The sequence below is a fragment of the Gymnodraco acuticeps genome, unplaced genomic scaffold, assembly GCF_902827175.1.
Source record: "Gymnodraco acuticeps unplaced genomic scaffold, fGymAcu1.1, whole genome shotgun sequence".
Classification (NCBI taxonomy): domain Eukaryota; kingdom Metazoa; phylum Chordata; class Actinopteri; order Perciformes; family Bathydraconidae; genus Gymnodraco; species Gymnodraco acuticeps.
In genome coordinates this window covers 3,219,243-3,240,830 of record NW_022990238.1, presented here as the reverse complement: position 1 = coordinate 3,240,830, position 21,588 = coordinate 3,219,243, and the positions used below count along the sequence as shown (strand labels likewise).

At 40.1% G+C, this 21,588-nt stretch overlaps 1 protein-coding gene across 1 annotated transcript in view; it reads left to right on the top strand.

Moving 5' to 3' along the window:
* Positions 1-5,345: 5,345 nt before the first annotated feature.
* LOC117548349 (E3 ubiquitin-protein ligase rnf213-alpha-like) overlaps positions 5,346-21,588 on the top strand; it is a 29,376-nt gene continuing 13,133 nt past the window's right edge. The window contains 30 exon segments of the mRNA XM_034219559.1: positions 5,346-5,391; positions 5,394-5,444; positions 6,209-6,351; positions 6,744-7,424; positions 7,562-7,716; positions 7,810-7,977; positions 8,388-8,593; positions 8,721-9,010; positions 9,107-9,366; positions 9,446-9,661; positions 9,744-9,933; positions 10,027-10,082; positions 10,207-10,381; positions 10,475-10,636; positions 10,754-10,852; positions 10,937-11,059; positions 11,167-11,350; positions 11,554-11,727; positions 11,851-12,003; positions 12,086-12,705; positions 12,821-12,980; positions 13,068-13,285; positions 13,579-13,716; positions 13,832-13,996; positions 15,076-16,360; positions 16,469-16,647; positions 16,759-16,914; positions 17,020-20,628; positions 20,721-20,845; positions 21,438-21,554. Of these exon segments, the coding sequence (XP_034075450.1) occupies positions 5,346-5,391; positions 5,394-5,444; positions 6,209-6,351; positions 6,744-7,424; positions 7,562-7,716; positions 7,810-7,977; positions 8,388-8,593; positions 8,721-9,010; positions 9,107-9,366; positions 9,446-9,661; positions 9,744-9,933; positions 10,027-10,082; positions 10,207-10,381; positions 10,475-10,636; positions 10,754-10,852; positions 10,937-11,059; positions 11,167-11,350; positions 11,554-11,727; positions 11,851-12,003; positions 12,086-12,705; positions 12,821-12,980; positions 13,068-13,285; positions 13,579-13,716; positions 13,832-13,996; positions 15,076-16,360; positions 16,469-16,647; positions 16,759-16,914; positions 17,020-20,628; positions 20,721-20,845; positions 21,438-21,554 (10,304 nt within the window).

Below are 21,588 nucleotides of genomic sequence, written 5' to 3'. Positions count from 1 at the left end.
AGACTTTCTGGTTAGTCTGCCCTCTGCTGACAGTTTAAGAGTATAGCATCCTAAATGGTAAAAGTTGAACCTTCAAAGTTTCTAAAGCAGGGGTGTCAAACTCATTTTAGTTCAGGGGCCACATACAGCCACATTGTATCTCAAGTGGGTCGTACCAGTAAAACCATAGCATAATAACCTATAAATAACGACAACTTCAAATTGTTCCCTTTGTTTTGGTGCAAAAAAGTACAAGTAGCCTACATTCAGAAAATGTTCACATTTAATTAACTGTCTTTTACAAATTGAATTATTTTACATTCATTGTCCCATTTGTGTAGTAATCCTGACCACCTTAACTGACACTACCATACAAACTAAAGTGGGTACTATTAAGGAAAAAGGTTAAGTTAGTGTAGAAAAATGAATACATACAAAATGTAATCTGTCATTTTTACACTTTGCAATGTCATCCCGCGGGCCGTATGTTGGACACCCCTGTTCTAAAGCATGCAACACACAACCTCCCTCAGTGGAAAAGTGGGTGTCATGTGAGAGCTGAAGAGAAGCAAAGCACATAACTGGATTAAAGGTCATATCAGATGCATCACATGGTCTTAAGACTTAATGTAACACAGCACAGCTGCAGGTTATACATGAATCTATTTATGAGAATTTACTGGGACATGCCAGTATGGATTTTTAACCCTTTCATGCATGAATTATGAAAGCCTCAGTCAGGATTTTTTTACCAAGTGTTATTATTGCTCTTGGGGAATGAAAAACAAGATTTTAACTTTTTTTTTTTTTAATCTAGTTTTTTCAAATAGATTTGTATATGTCCACTCAGGTGGACAGTATGCATTCAGGGTTTGAACTGAAGAGATGTACATTTTGAAAAAATGATTAATAAAGATGTGCAAACTTAAAATACATTATAATAACATAAGTATATTGATTTACGGCCCAAAAAGATATTGCAGATGAAGTATTTTCAAGAATTACCAGGGCCAGGGGCCAATTTGAGGCCCCACGCACAGTTATTTGATTAGTGCTAGTGGAGCCTCGCAGCGGCGAAACCGTGACGCGCCACCCTAATTGCGCCACTTAATCGCATAGGTGCGCCTCAGATGAGGCCCCCCTCCGCAAGGTGTGGCCCCACACAGTCTGCATGATCTGCCTGTAGGGAGGGACGGCCCTGGGAACAACAGCAGCAGTACCAGTATGAATTGTAGTTGAAATATAGCCAGTGATGCATGACGTCCACTGTAGTGGACAGGTGGTTAATCATGATTTCCTGCAAACATAACATCAATACTTTGATAATTTATGAATGATATGATTCCTTAGTTGTTACTTGATGTCACCACATTTTTTATACCTGCAGGGGACGCTTTCCATAAAAGGATTGGCAGGATATAGATGGGTGACTTGGTCCATGTGGCTTTCTGTCGTCCATCTTGGTTTAGAGACATGTATCATGCACTTACACTGACTTGGCACTGAGTGGCAGTGTATGGGATGATGCAATAGGGTCCTATGTAGTGGCTGATGGTGCAACTATGCAAAAAAAAAAATGCATATACAAGAAAACACCTTTTGAATAGCTGTCCACTGTAGTGACCTCTATGCATGTAAAACAACACTGCCCACAATAGATTATTTTTTTTGTATATATTTGTTTCTTATTAGCCTACTCACAGCAAGAGCATATTGCAAGAGCTACAAACACAGTTAAAGACCAGTTTGTTGTCTTGGTTAAGTGCTTTCAGCCTAAATCAAGTTTTAAATTGACAATGTAACAAAACTGACTTTGCTATGCTGAGTGCATTATAAAGTAATATCTCACCAGGTCCATGTGCTTCTTCTGTTATGGAAATCTTAGACCTAGTCAATACTGTGGAGATATACAATTAGAATGATCAATCAATAAACTGGTGAAACAATCAGAGTTGTCTTTCTGGTTCTTTATTCGAAGCTTCGAAGGTACAGGTCTCACAGAGTACAGAGTATTCTGGAAGAGTGCACACAGTGTGTGTGTAGGTTTTATAGGATCTTGACAGTTCAACAACACTTCGTCACCTGTCACTGTGGCAGGGCTGGATGGAGAGATAACTACGCCTGCTTTCCAGAGGAACAGAAACTGTACATTGCTAATATAGTAAATCAGGAACTGGATAAAGACAGATGGAAGTGAGGAAAGCAGGAACTCATTGTGGGTCAAAGACAGTTATAACTGAGGAAAGCAGGAACTCATTGTGGAACAGGGAAAAAACACATGAACTTGTTCAAGACATTGTGCTTCACCCCCAGACATTCTTAAGGTTAATCATAAGTTGAACAAAGGACATGAACTGAAATACATCATCATGGAACTACTGCATTTGGCTTTACCATATTAGGTAACATATAAAGTTTGCACATCATATAAAGTTTGCACTACATACAAAGTTTGCACTACATATACAGTTTGCCACTACACTACTTTGAGGACATGTTATGCCGTGGAAGTCGGCTCACTTAATACGCACACTTTAACACATCATGGAGGAATTTCTAGTAGCCTAAAACCTGAGTTATCTGTGATTTGAACTGCTGTGGTGTCCTTGCTCAAAGTCAAATTCAAAGTAAATGACAGTCACATGCAGCCTTTCTATATGAGCCTTAATGCTTTGTGACCATATAGTGAATGCACTGAACAGAGTTAGACAAAAATGCGTACATGGTTGGGTAACAATATCCTTGGAACAATCCTAGTTTAGGAGAAAGGTAGGCAAAACTCAAAATGTATCATTTTAAATGCATCAAAAAGTATACATGACTGGACGTCAAAAACATGTCACCAAAGGTTTTCTAATGAGAGCACTAGACTTGATAATATATGAACCATAGTGTCTTAAGAAACCTTTTTATCTTCTTAAGAAAATCACACAATCTCCCAAACAAATATGTAACTAAATCACTTGATGGCTCATGACTCCATATCAGCCAACCATGCTTTCCATTCATAATAGGACCGCATAATTACCTCTTTAATTGTGCAATAATCAGATAGTCTGTTCTTGTGTTAAAAAGTAGCAAAAAGTATCAAAGGCGTACTTGTTTATGTATCAACATTATAATTATTGAATTGTGTCAGAGTCCTTATAAGTAACCTTGCACACCTGTGCATGCACATTTGCTCTGGCCTCCTTCCCATAATTAAAAATACTGATATGAGTAATTCAGAAACATTACTAGCTGACGCCCATTTCAAAGAAAACGAAACTTTATAGCACATGCGGAAATGAAACGACAGTAGACCTGGGACTCTGTCGGTGCATCTACAGCAGATAGACTCCTGAGGGTTTCCTTTCAAAAACAGAAGAAAGATGACGCATCCAGCTCAGGTAGAACTGCTAACAAGGTTGTTACTGCTTTATAGAAAACTACATGTCAAGACGACATATTTCATTTGATGACAAACAAGAAATAAACGTATTGTCCTATCAGCTAGAGTAGCTATCAGACCTCGCTGTCACTGGACATTTCTAACTAAGGATGTGATCAAATGTGGTGTTATCTCAGATTACACTGTCCTTTCACCTGCAAATGCTATTGCTTTTCTGTTATTTAAGTCAGATAAACAAACAGACCCGGCTAGTGTTGGCTAACGAAACTGTCACGCAGCTAATTAGACAGGCTGTTAAATAACAAGTGGGTAAGCTAAGCTAAGCCAAAATGTAGTAAGGACACTTCTTTATTGTGACATATAACTGTTGCTGCAGTTGATACACGTGTCGTGATTAAACAATGATAATGGTAGAAGATGTGCTGCTGTGTGTTTATAGTTAGCATGATCCGTTTTAACGCTGGCTTCGAAACAGGAAGTGACGCAACGCAGGATCTTTAGGAAGCAAACATGTGATTGGCGGAACTTTGGAGCCAAAGATCTTTTTGTGAACAAGAGGCATCACTCAAGTGAAATTTGAAGAACATTGTTCCACATTTTAGATTGTAAAGATAAGATGAGATAATTAATTATATACTTTATTGATCCCAATTGTGGAAATGCTTTCGTCACAGCAGCATAGATAAGACATAGCACATGAATTAGAGGTTAATAAAACACAATACAAATAAAAAACCTTTACTTTATCAGCAGCAGTAAAACTAAATATGCAAAACAGTGAATATATATATCAATCAATAATGAAGGATATATATCTATAGTATAGAGTATATATTGAAATATGATAACTCTCTCACCCCGTCCAGATAGTACAATATTTGTCTTTAATAATTATGTAGTTTGGAGTACAAATAAAAACACAATTACCTAGTGTACACTACTCACACTGTCAACCCTATCTCCATATGATTTTCTTCGCATTGGACCTCTAGTTCATGCATATCTATATTGCAAAATTAACCATTTGTTGAAGTGATTATGTCAAGCATTTTCATTAGATAAATCATCCCATATTTTCACAGTGAAAGAGAAAGTTGAGAGTCACACGATTTAAATATATTCAAAATATGAGTCTGCCCCTTATTTCAAAGGCCCTGATGTTGATTTCTTAGCATGCCATTACATCTTAGGAACATGTGCTAAATCCTGACCTGAACAGACAACATGTGTATAACAACAGGAGCAAAGTGCAAAATTGGGTTGGTATGAACAAGGCCGATGATAAAGTAGTAGTAGTTTTTTTTACAGCATTGTTTTATAAGTCTTTCGTTTTTTCAACAGTAGCTGATAACTTGTGTGTCTACTATCTAACAGACAAGTAGCAAAGTTAAGACGGCATCCTCCCTTATTAAATGCACTGCCCACCTTGTCTACTGTACTGGCCTTTGCACCCTCAGAAAAAGTCATTTGGTGCAGCAGCATGTGATAAGTATTTCATGAAAAGGAACGTTTATTTATTTGTCTACTTTAGAGTATTTTCCACTTGTTTTGATGTGTTATTATTCTAAAGCATCGGCGTATATTTTAGAGCGCAGTAAGACCTCGCTGTTTCCTTCTCTTTGTCCGCGTGATTTTATTATTCGATGATAGTTAGCGGGACTAAAGGTGGGCGTGCCCATAGGTGGCTTGCAATGGTTCACTGCCACTCTGCTGCTTAGGGGTTATTTACCTTTCAGCCTCAAACCAAACGAAACGCTAAATCGGTCAGTATGTGGGGCAAGTCTGCTCAAAGTCCGTGCCCGTGAATGGAACAGCTCTGCTGTTGGCGGTTGTTTTGCCAACTGAGCGCTGTTTCATGAGGCCTCGAGTGTCAGAAATGAAAGTGAAAGGATTCTGCAACAGGGTGGGACCTGCATGTACAATTAAAGCAGTTAAACCTGTTACTTTCTTTTGCAGTGAACACTGACTTCTCAAGATGAAGTGCCCAGGTTGTCGCCATACTATTTCGGAGAAGAATGCCAAGTTTGCAGTGAGTGTGGGTATAAGCTATCTGTTCAATCTGCAAACACTCAGGGTAAGTAAGACATGTGGTTTAACATAATAATGAGTTATTTACATAGATAAATTGAATGATGAGGTCCACACAATATAATGTTACGTGGTTATAATGTTTTATTTGTTTATAAAACATCCATAATATGATTTAAAGAACCAATCATGTATTGTTTAACAGTGTGCCATAGAGCTTTTTTTAATTTAAGTTGGTAGTCTAAATGGCATAATATTACCACAATCTTTGTTTTGAACATAAATAAATGTCACTCTATCCCTAAATGATAAATAAAACAACTTGTTTGTAAAGAAATTAAGAAGGATGAAAGCTGATTTAAGAAGTGGGTTCAACTTTTCAAAACCAAAATGTTTTCATATTGTCGTGACATGAACCCATTTGACATCATTTGTACTGTATGGTACTTTTGAATGTCAAATAGTTAGTGCTGGATATTAAATTAATAAAATAGGTTTGTCAAGTGTTAGTGTTATTCTCTTACCTCAAGATGGCAGCATCTCTTCATTATCTGTTCACACATTTTCAGACATCTGGACAAATTGAGATTAAACAAACATCATGTGACATAATGATCAGGCTTTTGTGGGTTTTTTGTAACTTTTAATGAAAACAGAAGTAAAACAATTAATGTAATTTGGCTGGAATGCAAATAAGACTGCCATTGATAACCCTCTAAGCAGACTGCGCTTATAATTCTTTCTAATTGTCACACTGGTTTATACACGTTCGGATCTAGTCTGATTTGTCAACCCATATCTTGATTCCAGATACAACAGATCAGCCCAAACCCTTGGTAGCAGACTCAGAAGGTACATCAGAGAAATCAGTTTCAAAAAATGTGGACAACAAAGAGTCAAATAGATCCCCCAAACGACCAAATGATGAGACCATCAGCAACCCAAAGAAAAAGGTGCGTGTCCTGTCCCATTTTTTTTGTTGGTCTACAGTGACTTCATGAGTCACAATCACATGTGAATGTAACGTGTAACCTACACTTTTGCAATTTATGTCTGCAAATGGTTATCTACAAGTCTTTATGGTAGACTTTAGTCAGAATGACACCTTCCTGTTTTTTATTTGCTATAAATGGAGTTATATCAAGGTCTGTTTCACCATTGTGCTAATTGTGCTGTTATTGCGTGTGATTATGTTGTACGTCATTTAGAAGAGCGATCAGAAGTAGTTTAGATCTTAAGAAATCTGAAATGTCTGCCATTAAAACAAAGAGGTGTTTGACTCGCATAGTTTTACATTAGCAGTAAAGGATGGTTTTGTAAAACTGATTTTCCACTGTCTTCATAGAAAAAGAAGAAGAAGAGGAACAAAAAGAAGAAAGAAGGCCCTTTGTCATCAGACCAAGACATGTCTCATGTCTCACTGGGAGGCAGCCAAGGAAAGAAGACTCAGGGCGGGCCAGACTCTTCTGACAGTGAAAGCTCAGAAAATGCAATGGATGAGACACCAGAGTCCCTCCAAGATGGGCCCTCCTCACTAGAGAGCCAGCCTAGTTCAGTAGCAGCTGACATTCCTGTGGGCCCGTCTGAAGACAAACAAGAGGTTCAGAGTGAAAAGGAGGCTTTAGCATTAGAGGCAAGAACTCCGATTCATTCTGGGGACGCTCCAGGTATCACTGTTGAGGGAGAGAGCAATGCACTGAAATCAGCTCAGGATCAGGCTCCCAACACAGCACCAGCTGACACTCCGACTCCCATCTCAAAAGACAGCAAGAGTGAGAGCAAGACAGTAACTTCTCAGGCAGGTTCAGGCAAAGGGAACAAGGCAACAAACCTACAAGATGAAAAGACTGAAAAGAAAGGCTCCAAGAAAAAGAAAGACTTGGACACCAATAAACCACCCGCAATGGACCAGAATGCCAATGTAGAGAAAAATGAGAAGCAGACAGGACAAAGCAAACAGAAGGGAAAGAGTCAGCAGGAGCAGAAACAGAATCCAATGGTGTTTGGGCCTCAAACACCTTCAAAGGTAATGCAGACTAAAATGTATGACAAGGAAATGTTATTGAATAAAATACGTTTTTTGGTGCAGAATGTTTATTCGTTTTTTTTTTATTTGGTTCAAGTTGTATATTTAACATGCATGTTTAATGCTACTTTTTCCAGGCTGACCCCACAGGCTCCAGTGTCGACGCGGAGCAGACCCTGGGGGCTCAGCAGTCTGACAGCGAGAAGGACTCGACAGCAGAACAAACCCCCGACAAGGGAAGTAAACAGGACAGCAAGGAGCCCAGCACTCATGCTGAACCGCCCCCCAAAAGGTGAAGAAGCTCTCTCACACAATTGCACACATTAGCTTTGGATCAGTTTTATGTGTGTTATATAATCTCTTTTTATTTGTTTCTGCTTTTCAGGCTGACCAGGAACAAGAACATTGCTGCACAGGACAGACTCACAATTTACTTCCATGCAGTTCTCTCAAAGGATTTCAAATTTGATCCTGAAAAAGATCGTATCTTCATCAGGGCTGGGCACCACATTGGAACATGGAAAGAAGATGCAGTTGAGCTGTCTGTGACCAGGTATTATGCTTACGCTTATTCTTGGGTGCATCGTCAATTAAGATCAGATGGTGGCCTAATATATGGGAAACAATAATAAATCCCTAAAATATTTTGTCTAAAGTCAAAGATGAATCTTGATTGGGCCAAATTTGACCCGAGTCACCCCCAACAATGCTGCTGGATCTTCTCAGACCCCAACACCAAATTATACACTTTTTGTTTTAGAGACCTTCAGACTTCGCTAAAAAAAAATGGTTTAGTGTTTATATAGCTGTTGTGGAGGATATCATGAAGCCTTGTTCCGATAAAAAAAACTAGAGCGTAGTTATTATATAATTTTAACTTGAAACGGGTCACGGGAGACCCGAACACAACATAAGGGTTAACACCACATACATTACATTTTACTTTCTTGTCTTCTTTCACAGGGATCTTGGAGAACATGGTTTTCTGGTTGAGGGCAGTCTGCCTACAATCAAAGCTGAAGCTGTATCTGTGTCAATACCGTACAAATATGTTGTCTATAACAAAAAAAAGAGGGAGTACGAGTACGAGTACATATACAAACTGGATTCTACTCACCAAACTACCAACAGGTGTTTGTTTGTGAAACCCGGCCTTGTCAATGAAGATGGTAAATGTAATGTTTACTTGGTTAAATTGTAATCATATTTGCCTGCACCCAAAGGGTATCTTATTGTTCTATAATGATGTATTTACTTTACACACAAAACATTTCTGTTGTTTCTCCTTTTGTAAAGGGGACTGGCATCAATATGATGACATCATTTGTGCCGAGCCATCGAAGAACGTGCTGAAGCGCATTAAAGAAACGATCTGGCCTGACCAAAGGAAGAATCTGATTGAAGGCAGAGAGATCGCAGGGAACATCATGCTGGAGTCCATATTTGATCTTCTCAGGAGCTGGACTGATACCAATTTGAGAAGTTTTTTGATCCAGCTGAATCAGTTCTGTCAAGTTTATGGAGAGCCTTTTGTGTATGAAGAAAAACAAAAGAAGTGGCACTCCTTAAACTATGGGGAAGAGGAGGTAAGTTCACAACCGCTGTGTAAAAAGAGTGCATACCCCCAGTTATGGCTAAACCATCTTACTCCTTACCTCTGCTTCTCTGGTATAATTTCCTAGGTGAGCAGGATGCTGAAAGAATTCATGCTGACAAAGGTTATTCCTCTGAGGAAGGATGGAGGTGGGGAGATGCTCTACACTCAGGATCGCATGAAAGCAGCTGTGATCATGCTATATGTATGGAGACAGCATAAACTCAGACTGGACAATGGTGAACTCAATCAGCTCTGCAATATGCTCTGTTTACCCAAACGGGACAAAGAAGAGTTCCTCGGTTACTGGGCAGAGTTTTCTCAGGATGTCGCTATTCTCAACAAAAAGTAAGTAGCGATCTACACATTTAAGAGCAGCCAAATACACTTTTCTATTCAGATGCTCATACTATTTTCTTTGTTGTAGTCTGACAGATATGTTGGTGTATCTGATCAAAACTGTGAAAACAGCGGGAATGCCTCGATGGATTCTGGTCCTGCCACTCCTCCACCTTCTCAAGGGCAACACGAAGCCCTTTGAAGTACCAACTTCTGGAAACCCAAAGTATGGTGCAGCCTGGGCAGGTTTGCAAGGCCTTGACATTGGCACCTCATTATCATACATGAGCAGTCAAGAAAGGAAGTAAGAGTCCGATCTTCCAGTGCTTTTACTCAGAATAGATATTGCTGTACATGCATTTTATTTAATCATCTTTTTTTTTTAGGTCTCTAGTGAATCTGATGAAAAGCCACAGTTACTTGATGGAAGTGGATGCACTTTTTGTGCGATCCTGCATGTTCCTGATCCCATTGGATGATCTGATGGAGTGTAACATCATTGACATCGAGCTTTTGGACATGCTTCATGTTTTCACTAACAAGGCTCCTCTGGAGATTACGAGCAGTAACTACCAGGTGAAGTGGAACATCTAGTAAAAATAATATACATTTCAGGGTTTTAGCAAGTTTCACTAAATTAATTAATATTTTTGGATTTCTGCTTTTCAGACAGTATCTCACATTCTCTCACATATCCAAGAAAAGCTTGTTGAAGAAAAGTACAGGTAATTTTCCGTTTTATATTCAGTTGGTTTGCAATTAAACATTTTACTGTGCAGAACTTGAAATCAAATGTGTATACGGATGGTAATATGCTAACTAACTTTCTATTGTTTGTTTTTATTCAAGCCTTTTAACTGAGGCGTATAGGAGAGAGTGCCTTGACACATCAGTGAAACTGTTGGAAAAGCTCTGCAAGGGAGTCAAACCGGCTTCTTATACCCAGAACTACCCGGATATAACTGTAGCTTGCATGAATCTGGTTGCATCCGTGTCAGACTTTGTTCACAGTAACAAGCCACAGGTATATGAAGTGAATCATATAAAGCTATTGGCATTTCGTAGAGAATTCATCCTTTTTTTTATCTCAAATTCTGTAATATTGCTTCTTATGTAGGAGACTCAGAAAGGAGAGAACGAGCAGCATTATGCTAAAGAACTGATCTCTCGGGCGATGTCCTTCATGAGAAACTGGATCAGTCAATCCTACAGACAGGGTTTGCTAAACAGGGCAATTTCATCCATGTACACCAGAGTTGAAGCCACAGCAGAGACTGAAGTGAGCAGTTTTGTTTTATTTTTTGAATGAAACACAAAATGTACAGATTGATGCTCACAACCGATCATCAGTAGAGAAAGTTGGAAATGTTTTCTTGTGTTTGATTGTGTTTAACAGATGTGGAACAACATCATGTCCATCCAATTCAAGGATAAAGATTGCACACAAGTATGGAGAGAGACATTCACAATGGATTTTGAGGGCAAATACAAACAGGTAAGTGATACTTCTTTTACACATCACTGTTCATTTTCTGTAATAAAAAAGTATGAAATATATTCTCCATGCATCTGCTTTTAGGAATCTCCTGTGGATCAAACTGAGTTTTACTGCACAAAGATAGAGGAACTCAGTAAATCCTATCCACTCGTTGCTGCTAGTGTCGAGAGGTGTGCTCTTGAGGCTGTTACATCTTTATGCCAGGTTTGACAACTTCTTAACATCTATAACCTATTATATTGGTTCCTTGTTTTATTACAGTCCTGGCCGGATATCAAATCTTCACAGTAATGTTTTTCCTCATAATGTAGACTAAGTCTGAGGGGAAGCTGTTGGAGAAGTTCAAGGTAAACTGGAAGTTCGGGAAACTCATATCAGCCATTATCGAGAAATCCTGGCCAAAGGACCGTCAAGGAAATTATCAGGATGATGAACAATTGGTCCTTCAGCACCTACTCTCCTGGACTGCCGCCAAAGACTATTTCAAACTACATGGTATCTCTGCTTGAATATATAAACCAATTTAAACATGTACACACCAAATAGAAATAATCTGTAGAGTTATGAGGTTTAATATACTTGTAAAAAAAATCCAGCTAACAGAAATAGACTCACTTAATGACCTCATGGCAAAAGATAAGCATTAGAATATTTGTGGTTTTAGACAAAAAACTGCCATGTCATTTCTCTCATTGCAGGCGCAGATGAGAAGCTGATCAATGAGCTCTCTCAAGATGCCAGGGACCAAATCGCCATTGCAATATCATCATTCACAGCCATCAACAATCAACTGGTCCGTGGAACCATAAAGACCAGCCTGCTGAAAATCATTTTGGACAGGAGAGCCGCCTTCTTAGATCTGCTGAAGATTGGTAAAACAGTCTGCTTCACATCACACCTATAACAAAAATAAATAACCCCCCAAAAAATGCTATTTCATTTATCAAGCATAATAGTAACCTTGCGATGTGTGTGTTTGAATTGATATTTGACAGAATGCCTCTCTGAGAATGAACAATACAGGGATAATGGCAAAATGAAGAGGCTGTTACAATGCAGAGAGGATGAATTGAACAATGTGTACCATGAGAAGGATCTTGTGGACATTGTCTTAACAATGAGCCACAAACTTGAGGAACATATGACAGGTATGGTGGAAAAACCTTCTGTTTGGTTTCCTTATCATAGTTGCAGCAGAGCTAACATATGTTTATTTAATTTCCATGACAGTTGATCTTGAGGACATGGAAGAGAGAAAGCATGTGAACGTGGAATCGATGCAGCTGAACGATTTTATGGAGGTTCATCCATTTGAACACCTGTCCTCACCTAATGCGGGTGTTGTCACCTACTTTAATCTGGGTGAAGAAATCAAATACATGGGCGAGATCCTGTTCACCTTCAAAGACAGTCATATATTCAAAGTGTGTTGGGAGAATCAAGCCAAACTCATGGTTGCAGAAGAAATGGCAGAAGCCGACCCTGGTGCACTTCAAATAGCGGACATTAATGCAACACCAGAAATGATACACAATGACATTTTCGAGCCTTGCTATGGTGAATACAAAGGCATCTACACTCGTCTGAAGAATAGCAGTATAAGGCTCGAGGAGGTAAACCAGCTTTTCCATGATTACAAGGGCAGGTATGAAGAGCTTGCAAAGGATCTGGACATCATGTGCAGAATTGATAAATCCACTGACAAACAGTGGATCCACAGCAGGGTTCAACAGATCGAGCAGTATCACGAACTTCATCTAGCTGTGGCCTCGGCTCAAATTATCATGAAGGTCAAAGAGGCGCTTTGCCTCCAGGGGGACTTCAGGGTTCTGGAGACACTCACTGAAGTTGTAAGTGGCTATGAACTAAGTATATTGCACCCAACAAAGATTCCACATTATGTGAAAATCAATACGGCTATATCTATTTTTTTAATATTGTCTTTTCACATTCTTCTCCCTTCAGAGCCATGCAGACTTCCAGAACGAGCCGCTGAATCGGATTGACAATCACTTGATCCAGGCAAAGATAGTGCTGGTGGACATCACTGAGGCTCGCAGACTGTGCCTGCAGGAGCTGGGACTCCGAGGACACTTTGTAAACTGGGTTAAAGATTCACTTGAAGGTAAGAACAGTTACAATATGCTGTATTCACAAGGCTTTTATTGCTGATTCAGGCAAATTAGCTAAAACAATTATTATTTGCTTTCAGATATCAATGAGTTGAAGGTGTTCGTTGACCTGGCTTCCATCTCCGCGGGAGAGAATGACATGGATGTGGATCGTGTCGCCTGCTTCCATGATGCTGTCCAAGGATATTCTTCAATGCTTTATGAGCTCAAACAAGATGCTGGTTTCAACATCTTCAAAGAGGTGCTCGAGAAGCTCTGGAAAGCTTTGAAGAATGACAGCAAACTACCAGATAAACTGGTGAGAAAGCCAATACTTCTGAAATATTAAAGCTTAAAAGTTACTTTTGTTAAAAATAACCCGTGTAGACATTGTTTCTCTGTTGTTATTGTACAATTTACTTAGTTACAAATGTGTTGAAGGAGACAATCCTCTGACATAAAATAATAATAGCGATCGCAAACAGTAAATTAACTACAAACACTCGTGTGAACGTTTTTATCATACAGTTAGGCTAATTGGGTTAACCCCAAGTATTTGTAATAGAAACGGAATATTAATCAGCACATTGCCAATCTTATCTTATTTTTTAGCGGGACAGTGCACGGCATTTGGAATGGCTGAAGACTGTGAAGGACAGTCATGGATCGGTGGAGCTGTCATCTCTTTCCTTAGCATCAGCCATCAACAGCAAGGGTATCTACCTCATCAGTGCACAAAATGTAAAAAAGGTAAATAACAAAATCCAAGATGATAGCAAACTTACATACATGAAGTACAGAGGTTGTCTCTGAGAAAGTTCCTACAGAATTATTTATGAGATTATATTTCTGTTTTTCGTTCCAGTTGAGTCTTGACTCCGCCCTGAAGCTGCAGATTCCAGAGGAGAATGATGAGGGTCAGAGGATGCGCTGCTATTCTCTTGAGGACCTTCGAGAGCTGCAGAACAAACTTATGCTCATGTCTGGCAAAGGGGATCAAGGGCAGAATGAAGTTGATCACTTTGCAGAGGTATATTGAAATTGTTCCCTCATCGTTTATCAGCTAGGTCATTTCAGTTTACCATAGAACCACTTCTTCTATACAGTATGGGCTCATAATAATAATAACAATCCTATAATATTTTTTTATTCAGTTTTTTCTATCTTTCAAAGTTTAACACATTTCTTAAAATATTGAATATACCATATGTGACCCGCTCTATCGAAATCAGTCGGAAGTCGCAACGGCTCATTTCAAAATAAACGTGGATTTGCGTAAAAAACTATTTTTTCGGGGTTTGGGTGTTTTGTTTGATTTTAAACAAACAAAGTCTTGGCTTTCAGAATATGAAACTTTTATTTCCAAACTCACACGATAAATACATTATTTAAGCTTGTAAAGGGAAGATGACAGGCAATCTGCTCTTCCGCAGCTGACATTATGAATGTAAGCGTAGAGTAATCATAAATAACACGGCAGGGTCCGTTACAGTTTGTTTTCATCTGATTTCAATTAAACAAAGTCTTGGCTTTTTCGGCAAATTCAGATGATAAATAGAACTTTGAAGCTTGTGACGGCATAATTACAAGCGGAGAACGGAGTAATTTAACGTCACAGCAGGCATAACAACAGCCGGTGTTTCTCGTGAGGGTTTTCCCCGGGAAACAAACGCAATACACACAAACACAAAGTTACACAAACACACACACACACTCGCGAGCTTCCCCCAGACCAGTAATCCAAACGAAAATATTTTCCCTCCGTAGTATTTTGATCATTTGCTCCACTAATAATCAATCAGATCGATCCAGAGAAGAGAAAACTTTGAAGGCCTTTTTCTCAAAATGATGACTCGGTGACAGTCATTATATAATGGGACATATTTTGCTTAATATTTGGAGTACAACAACAATCCTGATATCATTAGAAAGCTAGGGTTAGGGAATCTCCTCTTTCCAGCAGTGTATACAACTCAAAATGTGTCTTCGGGTCAATGCGACTGATTTCGATAGAGCAGGTCACATATACAGTATGTCTCCTGACTACCAAGTACATACAAAAGATGATTCAATGTATAATCTGACGATAGGTTTGTATTTATTTTTCAGGTTTTTGCTAGTGTTCAAAGACTAGCTGAGGCATTCATTGCCCTCTACACTGCTGGGAATCCTCTTTTCAGGCACTGGGAAGCACAGATCAACTGCAGTTTGAGCAGTAAGGAACCCAGCATTATGATGGACTTCAATCTGGGCAGTGTTCTCAGTGTTGTCATTGTGGAGGGCAGCATAGTAGAGCAGCTTCCTGAATTTTGCAGGAAAATTGAGAAATGCCTAGATTATTGGATGAACTTTGTGGACAAACAGAGGTCCGAGCATTACTACCTGAACTACTACACAGCCGAACAGATTGTCTACCTCTGCAGCCAGTTGACTCAGCAAAATGTGGCCAAAATTGAGGACCAAGTTCTCATGATGCTCTCATTTGTCAAGCCAAATTGCACAGCTTCAGACTTGAGGCAGGTCTGGCATACACTCCAGTATGAGATCCTCAAAAAACCACAAGAGCAAAATGAAGAAATTGAGTTTCAGACTTTTGTTATCGTGCCAACAAGTGAGCTGGGAGACACAGACTTTGCCAATGAGATGGATTCTCTCAGTCTTGTGGTCCAAGCAAATGGTGTGCAAACATTTTATCAGATATGGAATGCTTATATGAAAAACATGAAAACGTATCTTCCACACATTCTTGATATACAAAGTCTTGGAAGACTGTTGGAATTACTAGCCAACAAAGAAGAAGATAGTGAAGAAGATGAGAGTGATGAAGACATTTCTGATGATGACACCAGACATTTAATACTGAGGCAGCTACCCAAAGGCCTGGCCGCCGGAAATCCAAACCTCATTGTTTGCCCGCATGATGAGGTGTTGACATCTTGCATCTCCATTTACATGAGTAGTGAAGCAGAGTCACTTCCCACCTATGATGAAGTCCTTCTGTGCAACTCCTCAACATCGTACGAACAGGTGGAGCTATTCCTCAGACGCTGTCTCAGCCAAGGGTACAGGGGACATAAAATATACACTCTGCTGTACGGAGATCTGCTCACTTATGATGTGAGCTCTAAAGTTGAGAACTTTTTTCAGAGAAGGAAAATGCAGAGCCGAAAAGACTATAGACTTGTCCTCATCTGCAGCTCTGAAAGAGAACATGCCTATCTTCCTTCAGCCTTCAGCCAGTACAGATTGCACATGGTTCCCCAGGAGCCATTGGACGGGATCGAGAGATACCTCCACAAACACTACGTTGTTCCAGCAGATCAATGCAGCGCTGCAGCTGTGTTCAAAGACCGCCTGCGCGTCGGTGTTGTGTCATCCAAAAGGGCTGGTGTTGGTTAGTACATGTGTACAGTACTCGGCTGTTTCAAAATGATGATGGTGAACTTAAGTAAACTCTTATGAGTATTAATACCCATAATAAAAACTTTCTTTTTAAATGCAGGTAAATCTCTCTACATCAAGAGGCTGTATGAAAAACTGAAACACTCCAAAAAGCCATCAAAGATGAAATGCATTCGCCTGATTGAACCAAATGTTGACGAGAATGTCATCCTTCAATCTTTGTTGAACACCCCCAAAGGTGAAGAACTCACGATGTTCCATTTTGACGTCACATCATCGGTAAATATGAATCTTAATGCTTATCTTGGTTTAATATTGCCTAATAAATATTTAGTATCTCGAAAGCTTACATATAAGGTTAATTGGGCTATGTTTTATGTGATTCAAAAGGTGCAGAAAGGTCTCCATGAGTTTCTTTTCAAATTGTTGATCCTGCGCTATTTGATGGACTCTGAGGGAAAGACGTGGAAGTGCAGTGACAAGCAGCTGTATCTCATTGAGATGTTAGAGCCGACTGTCATGTCAACTAGAAATGTTTCACGGCAGGTAAAACTTTTAACTTTTTGGGAATTATGCTAATCATTCGTCATCTGATTCTTAAACCGTTGCAGATGCTTTATGTGTTTTTTTATTTTCTCTTTTTCTGCATAGGCCGAAACTTTGAACAGCACATTCACAGGTGTGTTTCCAAATATTTTCTGCCGACCACCCAAAGAAGTGCTAATGTTGGAGATCAAGAAGCAAGATGATCCTTATTTTGAGACCAATGAAGAACCACTAATGGATAAAGAAGAATACAGGAGTGCAGCCTTTCAGCGGCCATACCAGTATCTCACACGGTTTCATAACCACAATGATCTTGATTTGTTCAAATACCAGGATGTTGAAGGGTCACAGGTTGAATGCCTTCAGATGCTTCTCATGTTCTGTGGAATGATGGATCCATCCTGGGCAGAGCTGAGAAATTTCGCATGGTTCCTCAATCTTCAGCTGAAAGACTGTGAGTCATCAGTTTTTTGTGACCCTGAGTTAACAGGAGACACTGGATTGACTGGTTTCAAAACCTTTGTGGTGGACTTCATGATTCTGATGGCAAAAGACTTTGCCACTCCATCACTAAGCATCTCTGACCAGAGTCCTGGCAGGCTGCAGATGGACATGACTGGTGTCAAAGACGAAGACTTGGCTCCTTTTCTGATCAGAAAGAGATGGGAAACAGAACCACATCCATACATCTTCTTTAATGATGACCATGTGTCCATGACCTTTATTGGCTTCCATCTTGAGCCCAATGGACCGAACTCTGTTGATGCCATCGATCCCACTTCTGGAAGGGTGATAAAAAAGAATGTCATGACAAAGACATTGTATGAAGGCCTCAAACTACAGAGAGTCCCTTTCAACATGGACTTTGATCTCCTTCCAAGAGGAGAGAAAATAGAGCGACTCTGCAATGTTCTTGGTATCCAGTGGCCCCTTGACCCTGATGAAACCTATGAGCTTACCACTGATAACATACTGAAGATGTTAGCAATCCATATGCGCTTCAGGTGTGGCATCCCTGTCATTATCATGGGAGAGACAGGTTGTGGTAAGACAAGGCTCATTAAATTCCTTTGTGAGTTGCGAAGGAGTGGAGTGGCCACTGAGAACATGAAACTGGTCAAGGTGCATGGGGGCACAACTTCTGAGATGATTTACACCAAGATCAGAGAAGCTCAAGACCTTGCTTCTATCAACAAGGGAGACTATGGATTTGAATCTGTTCTCTTTTTTGATGAAGCCAACACAACCGATGCCATTAGCAGTATTAAGGAGGTCCTCTGTGACAAGACAGTCAAGGGAGAAAGTTTGACATCCGACTGTGGATTGCAGATCATTGCAGCATGCAACCCTTACCGAAAGCACACGGATGAGATGATTCAGAGGTTAGAATCTGCCGGCCTTGGGTACAGAGTTCGGGCTGAAGAGTCAGATGAAAAGCTTGGGTCCATTCCCCTCCGCCAGTTAGTCTACAGAGTTCAAGCATTACCACCAAGCATGATTCCTCTGGTGTGGGACTTTGGACAGTTAAACGATCAAACAGAGAAAATATACATCCAGCAGATTGTGCAAAGAGTGGTTGAAAAAAAGGCCATTCATCAAACTTACATCAAGTGCATCACTGATGTCCTCTCAGCTTCACAGAAGTACATGCGGACAAAAAAGGATGAATGCAGCTTTGTCAGCCTGAGAGATGTCGAACGCTGCATGCAGTCTTTTGTTTGGTTCCACGACAACCACATCAAGTTGTTTGCAGAGCTAAAAGATTTTGAGAGTAAACAGAAAGCTGAGAAGAATGAAAGGCATCACAGACAGCAGGAGGTCAGAGACCCTGTTCTCTGGTCTCTAGTCATGGCCATTGGAGTGTGCTACCATGCCTGCTTAGAGAAAAAGGACAAATACAGACAGAAAATCAGCAAAAGCCTACCACCACAATACAGCCCAGAAAAATTAATGCAGGAAATCACACTAATGCAGGATTTGCTTTTGAGCGGTGTTCCAATGGGGGATACCATTGCGAGAAACAGTGCACTGAAAGAGAATGTCTTCATGATGGTCATCTGCATTGAGCTAAAAATCCCTCTCTTCCTAGTTGGGAAACCTGGCAGTTCAAAATCTTTGTCTAAAACTCTTGTGGCTGATGCAATGCAGGGCCAAGCTGCTCATTCAGATCTCTACAAAGGGTTTAAACAAATCCATTTGGTCTCCTTCCAGTGTAGCCCTCATTCAACACCAGAAGGCATCATTAATACATTCAAACAATGCGGACGCTTCCAGGAAGGAAAGAACCTGGCTGAGTACATTTCAGTTGTGGTTCTTGATGAGATTGGGTTGGCTGAGGACTCTCCAAAAATGCCACTGAAAACCCTCCATCCACTGCTAGAAGAGGGATGCATTGATGATGAGCCACTACCACACAAAAAGGTTGGATTCATTGGCATCTCAAACTGGGCTTTAGACCCTGCAAAGATGAACAGAGGCATTTGTGTCTCCCGTGGTGACCCTGATGTGAGGGAACTCATTGAGAGTGCTAAAGGCATATGCAAGTCTGATGCAATGGTTTTGGAGAAAGTCAGGGATTTATTCCAGCCCTTTGCAAGAGCCTACTTGAACATCTGCCACAAAAAAGGCAAAGGCTTTTTTGGCCTACGTGACTATTACAGCTTGATTAAGATGATTTTTGCAGTGGCCAAGGCTTCTCAAAGGAATCCCACTCCAGAAGAAACCATAAAGGCAGTGTTGAGAAATTTCAGTGGAAAGGATGATGTTGACGCAGTTTCCGTCTTTACCAAAAGACTGAATTTTCCAAAGGACCTGGCTAACATCAGTGCCATTGAGTTTGTGAAGGAAAACATTCAGTCGGTTGGACAAGAAGAATGTCGTTACCTGCTGGTACTGACAAAAAACTATGCAGCGCTACAAATCTTGCAGCAAACCTTCTTTTCAGAAAATGGTCAGCCAGAAATAATCTTTGGATCCAGTTTCCCAAAAGACCAAGAGTACACCCAAATCTGCCGCAACATCAACAGAGTAAAGGTCTGCATGGAGACAGGTCAAACGGTTGTTCTCCTAAACTTGCAAAACCTCTATGAAAGCCTGTACGATGCCCTCAACCAATACTATGTTTGGTTGGGAGGACAGAAATATGTGGATCTTGGACTGGGAACCCACCGTGTGAAATGTCGGGTGCACAGGGACTTCCGGCTGATTGTCATTGAGGAAAGAGAGGTTGTCTACAAACAGTTTCCAATACCTCTCATCAACAGGCTGGAGAAACATTACATGGACATCCACACTGTCCTTAAAACCGAGCAGACGAAGATTGCGGAAGAACTGGAGAGATGGTTGAGACTCTTTGTCTCTCTCAGCAATCAACACGCAACAGTAGCTCAGGCTTACAAGTACCAACCGCCAGACGTCTTTATCGGCTACCACTCAGACACATGTGCTTCAGTGGTACTACAAGTTGTAGAAACGCAGAAGGGCAGTTTGGACATCTCAGATCCTGAGAGGAGAGTACTGGATGAGGCAAAACTCATACTGCTCAGATGTGCCACACCAGACTCAGTTGTGCGGTTGGACTGCACAGGCCTTCCCAAAGTGGAGAGTGAAAATCTGGCCAGAGTTTACTTCCAAGAGCAGAATAACAGCTGCTTAGCCGACTTCATTCTTGCACACACAATGCAGGAAGTCCATTGCCACTCCTTCTTCACAGAGGTAACCTAAAAGTTGTTATGTTGTTATAGTGGTTTCAAATACATGCTCGCAAGCATTTATAAGGCCTTGATACTTCTCATTTCAAACCACAGGTGACGACATTCTCCAGACTTCTGACAGCTTCTGACCTTGATACACTAGAACAAGTGTTGAATAGTGTTGAGCTTCTGTCACTCCAGCAGTTTGACACTGAGTACTCGTTCTTGAAGAAAATTAGGTTTGTTGATATTTTGAGAAATGTATTAGTTTAGATTTTCTAAAATATGTGGCTCTGTTAAACTGAAATAACCTGAAACGTGTTGGTATTCTCATAGAGTAAACTGCAATAAACACAATTATGCAGAAAGTAAATGTTCTTCTTAATAAGGGTATGGTAAGTTGTAAAAAAAACAATACAAAGGAGAAACATTTTGTTAGGTGAGAGGGAAATCAAATACAAATGTAATACAGTTGGCTGGAATTTGGCATAACATTTTTTTTTTCGAAAGGAAACTGCTCCAACATGACTGTTAATCAATATCTTGACTAACAGGTTCATAATATCTGGACATATGGCTGTGGCCATTTTATCCAAGCTTCAGCAACGTGCAACAAAACAATCTATATTGATAAAAACACTATAGGCAAATTAATTTTGTTCTTGGGGTGAACTTTTTTTTTTTTTAAATGTCCATTAAATATATCCTTTGTTACAGTATTTTTAAGGGGTATAATGTGTGTTCAGAAAAGCATTGTTATTACCAAGAACATACACTTCTGATCTTTTAGTATGTTATCAGTCTCAACTTCAATTCCCTGTTTTCTTGTAGGAACTTCCTCACAGCTAATAATGGAAGCAGTAACACTGGACCCCCCAACAAGATCCTCCTCATTCAGAGTGATTTTGTCGAAGCCTCTCACAGTGCCAATCTCATTGCATCTGCAAAGTAGGTCAAACATTTCCTCTTTGTTGGTTATATG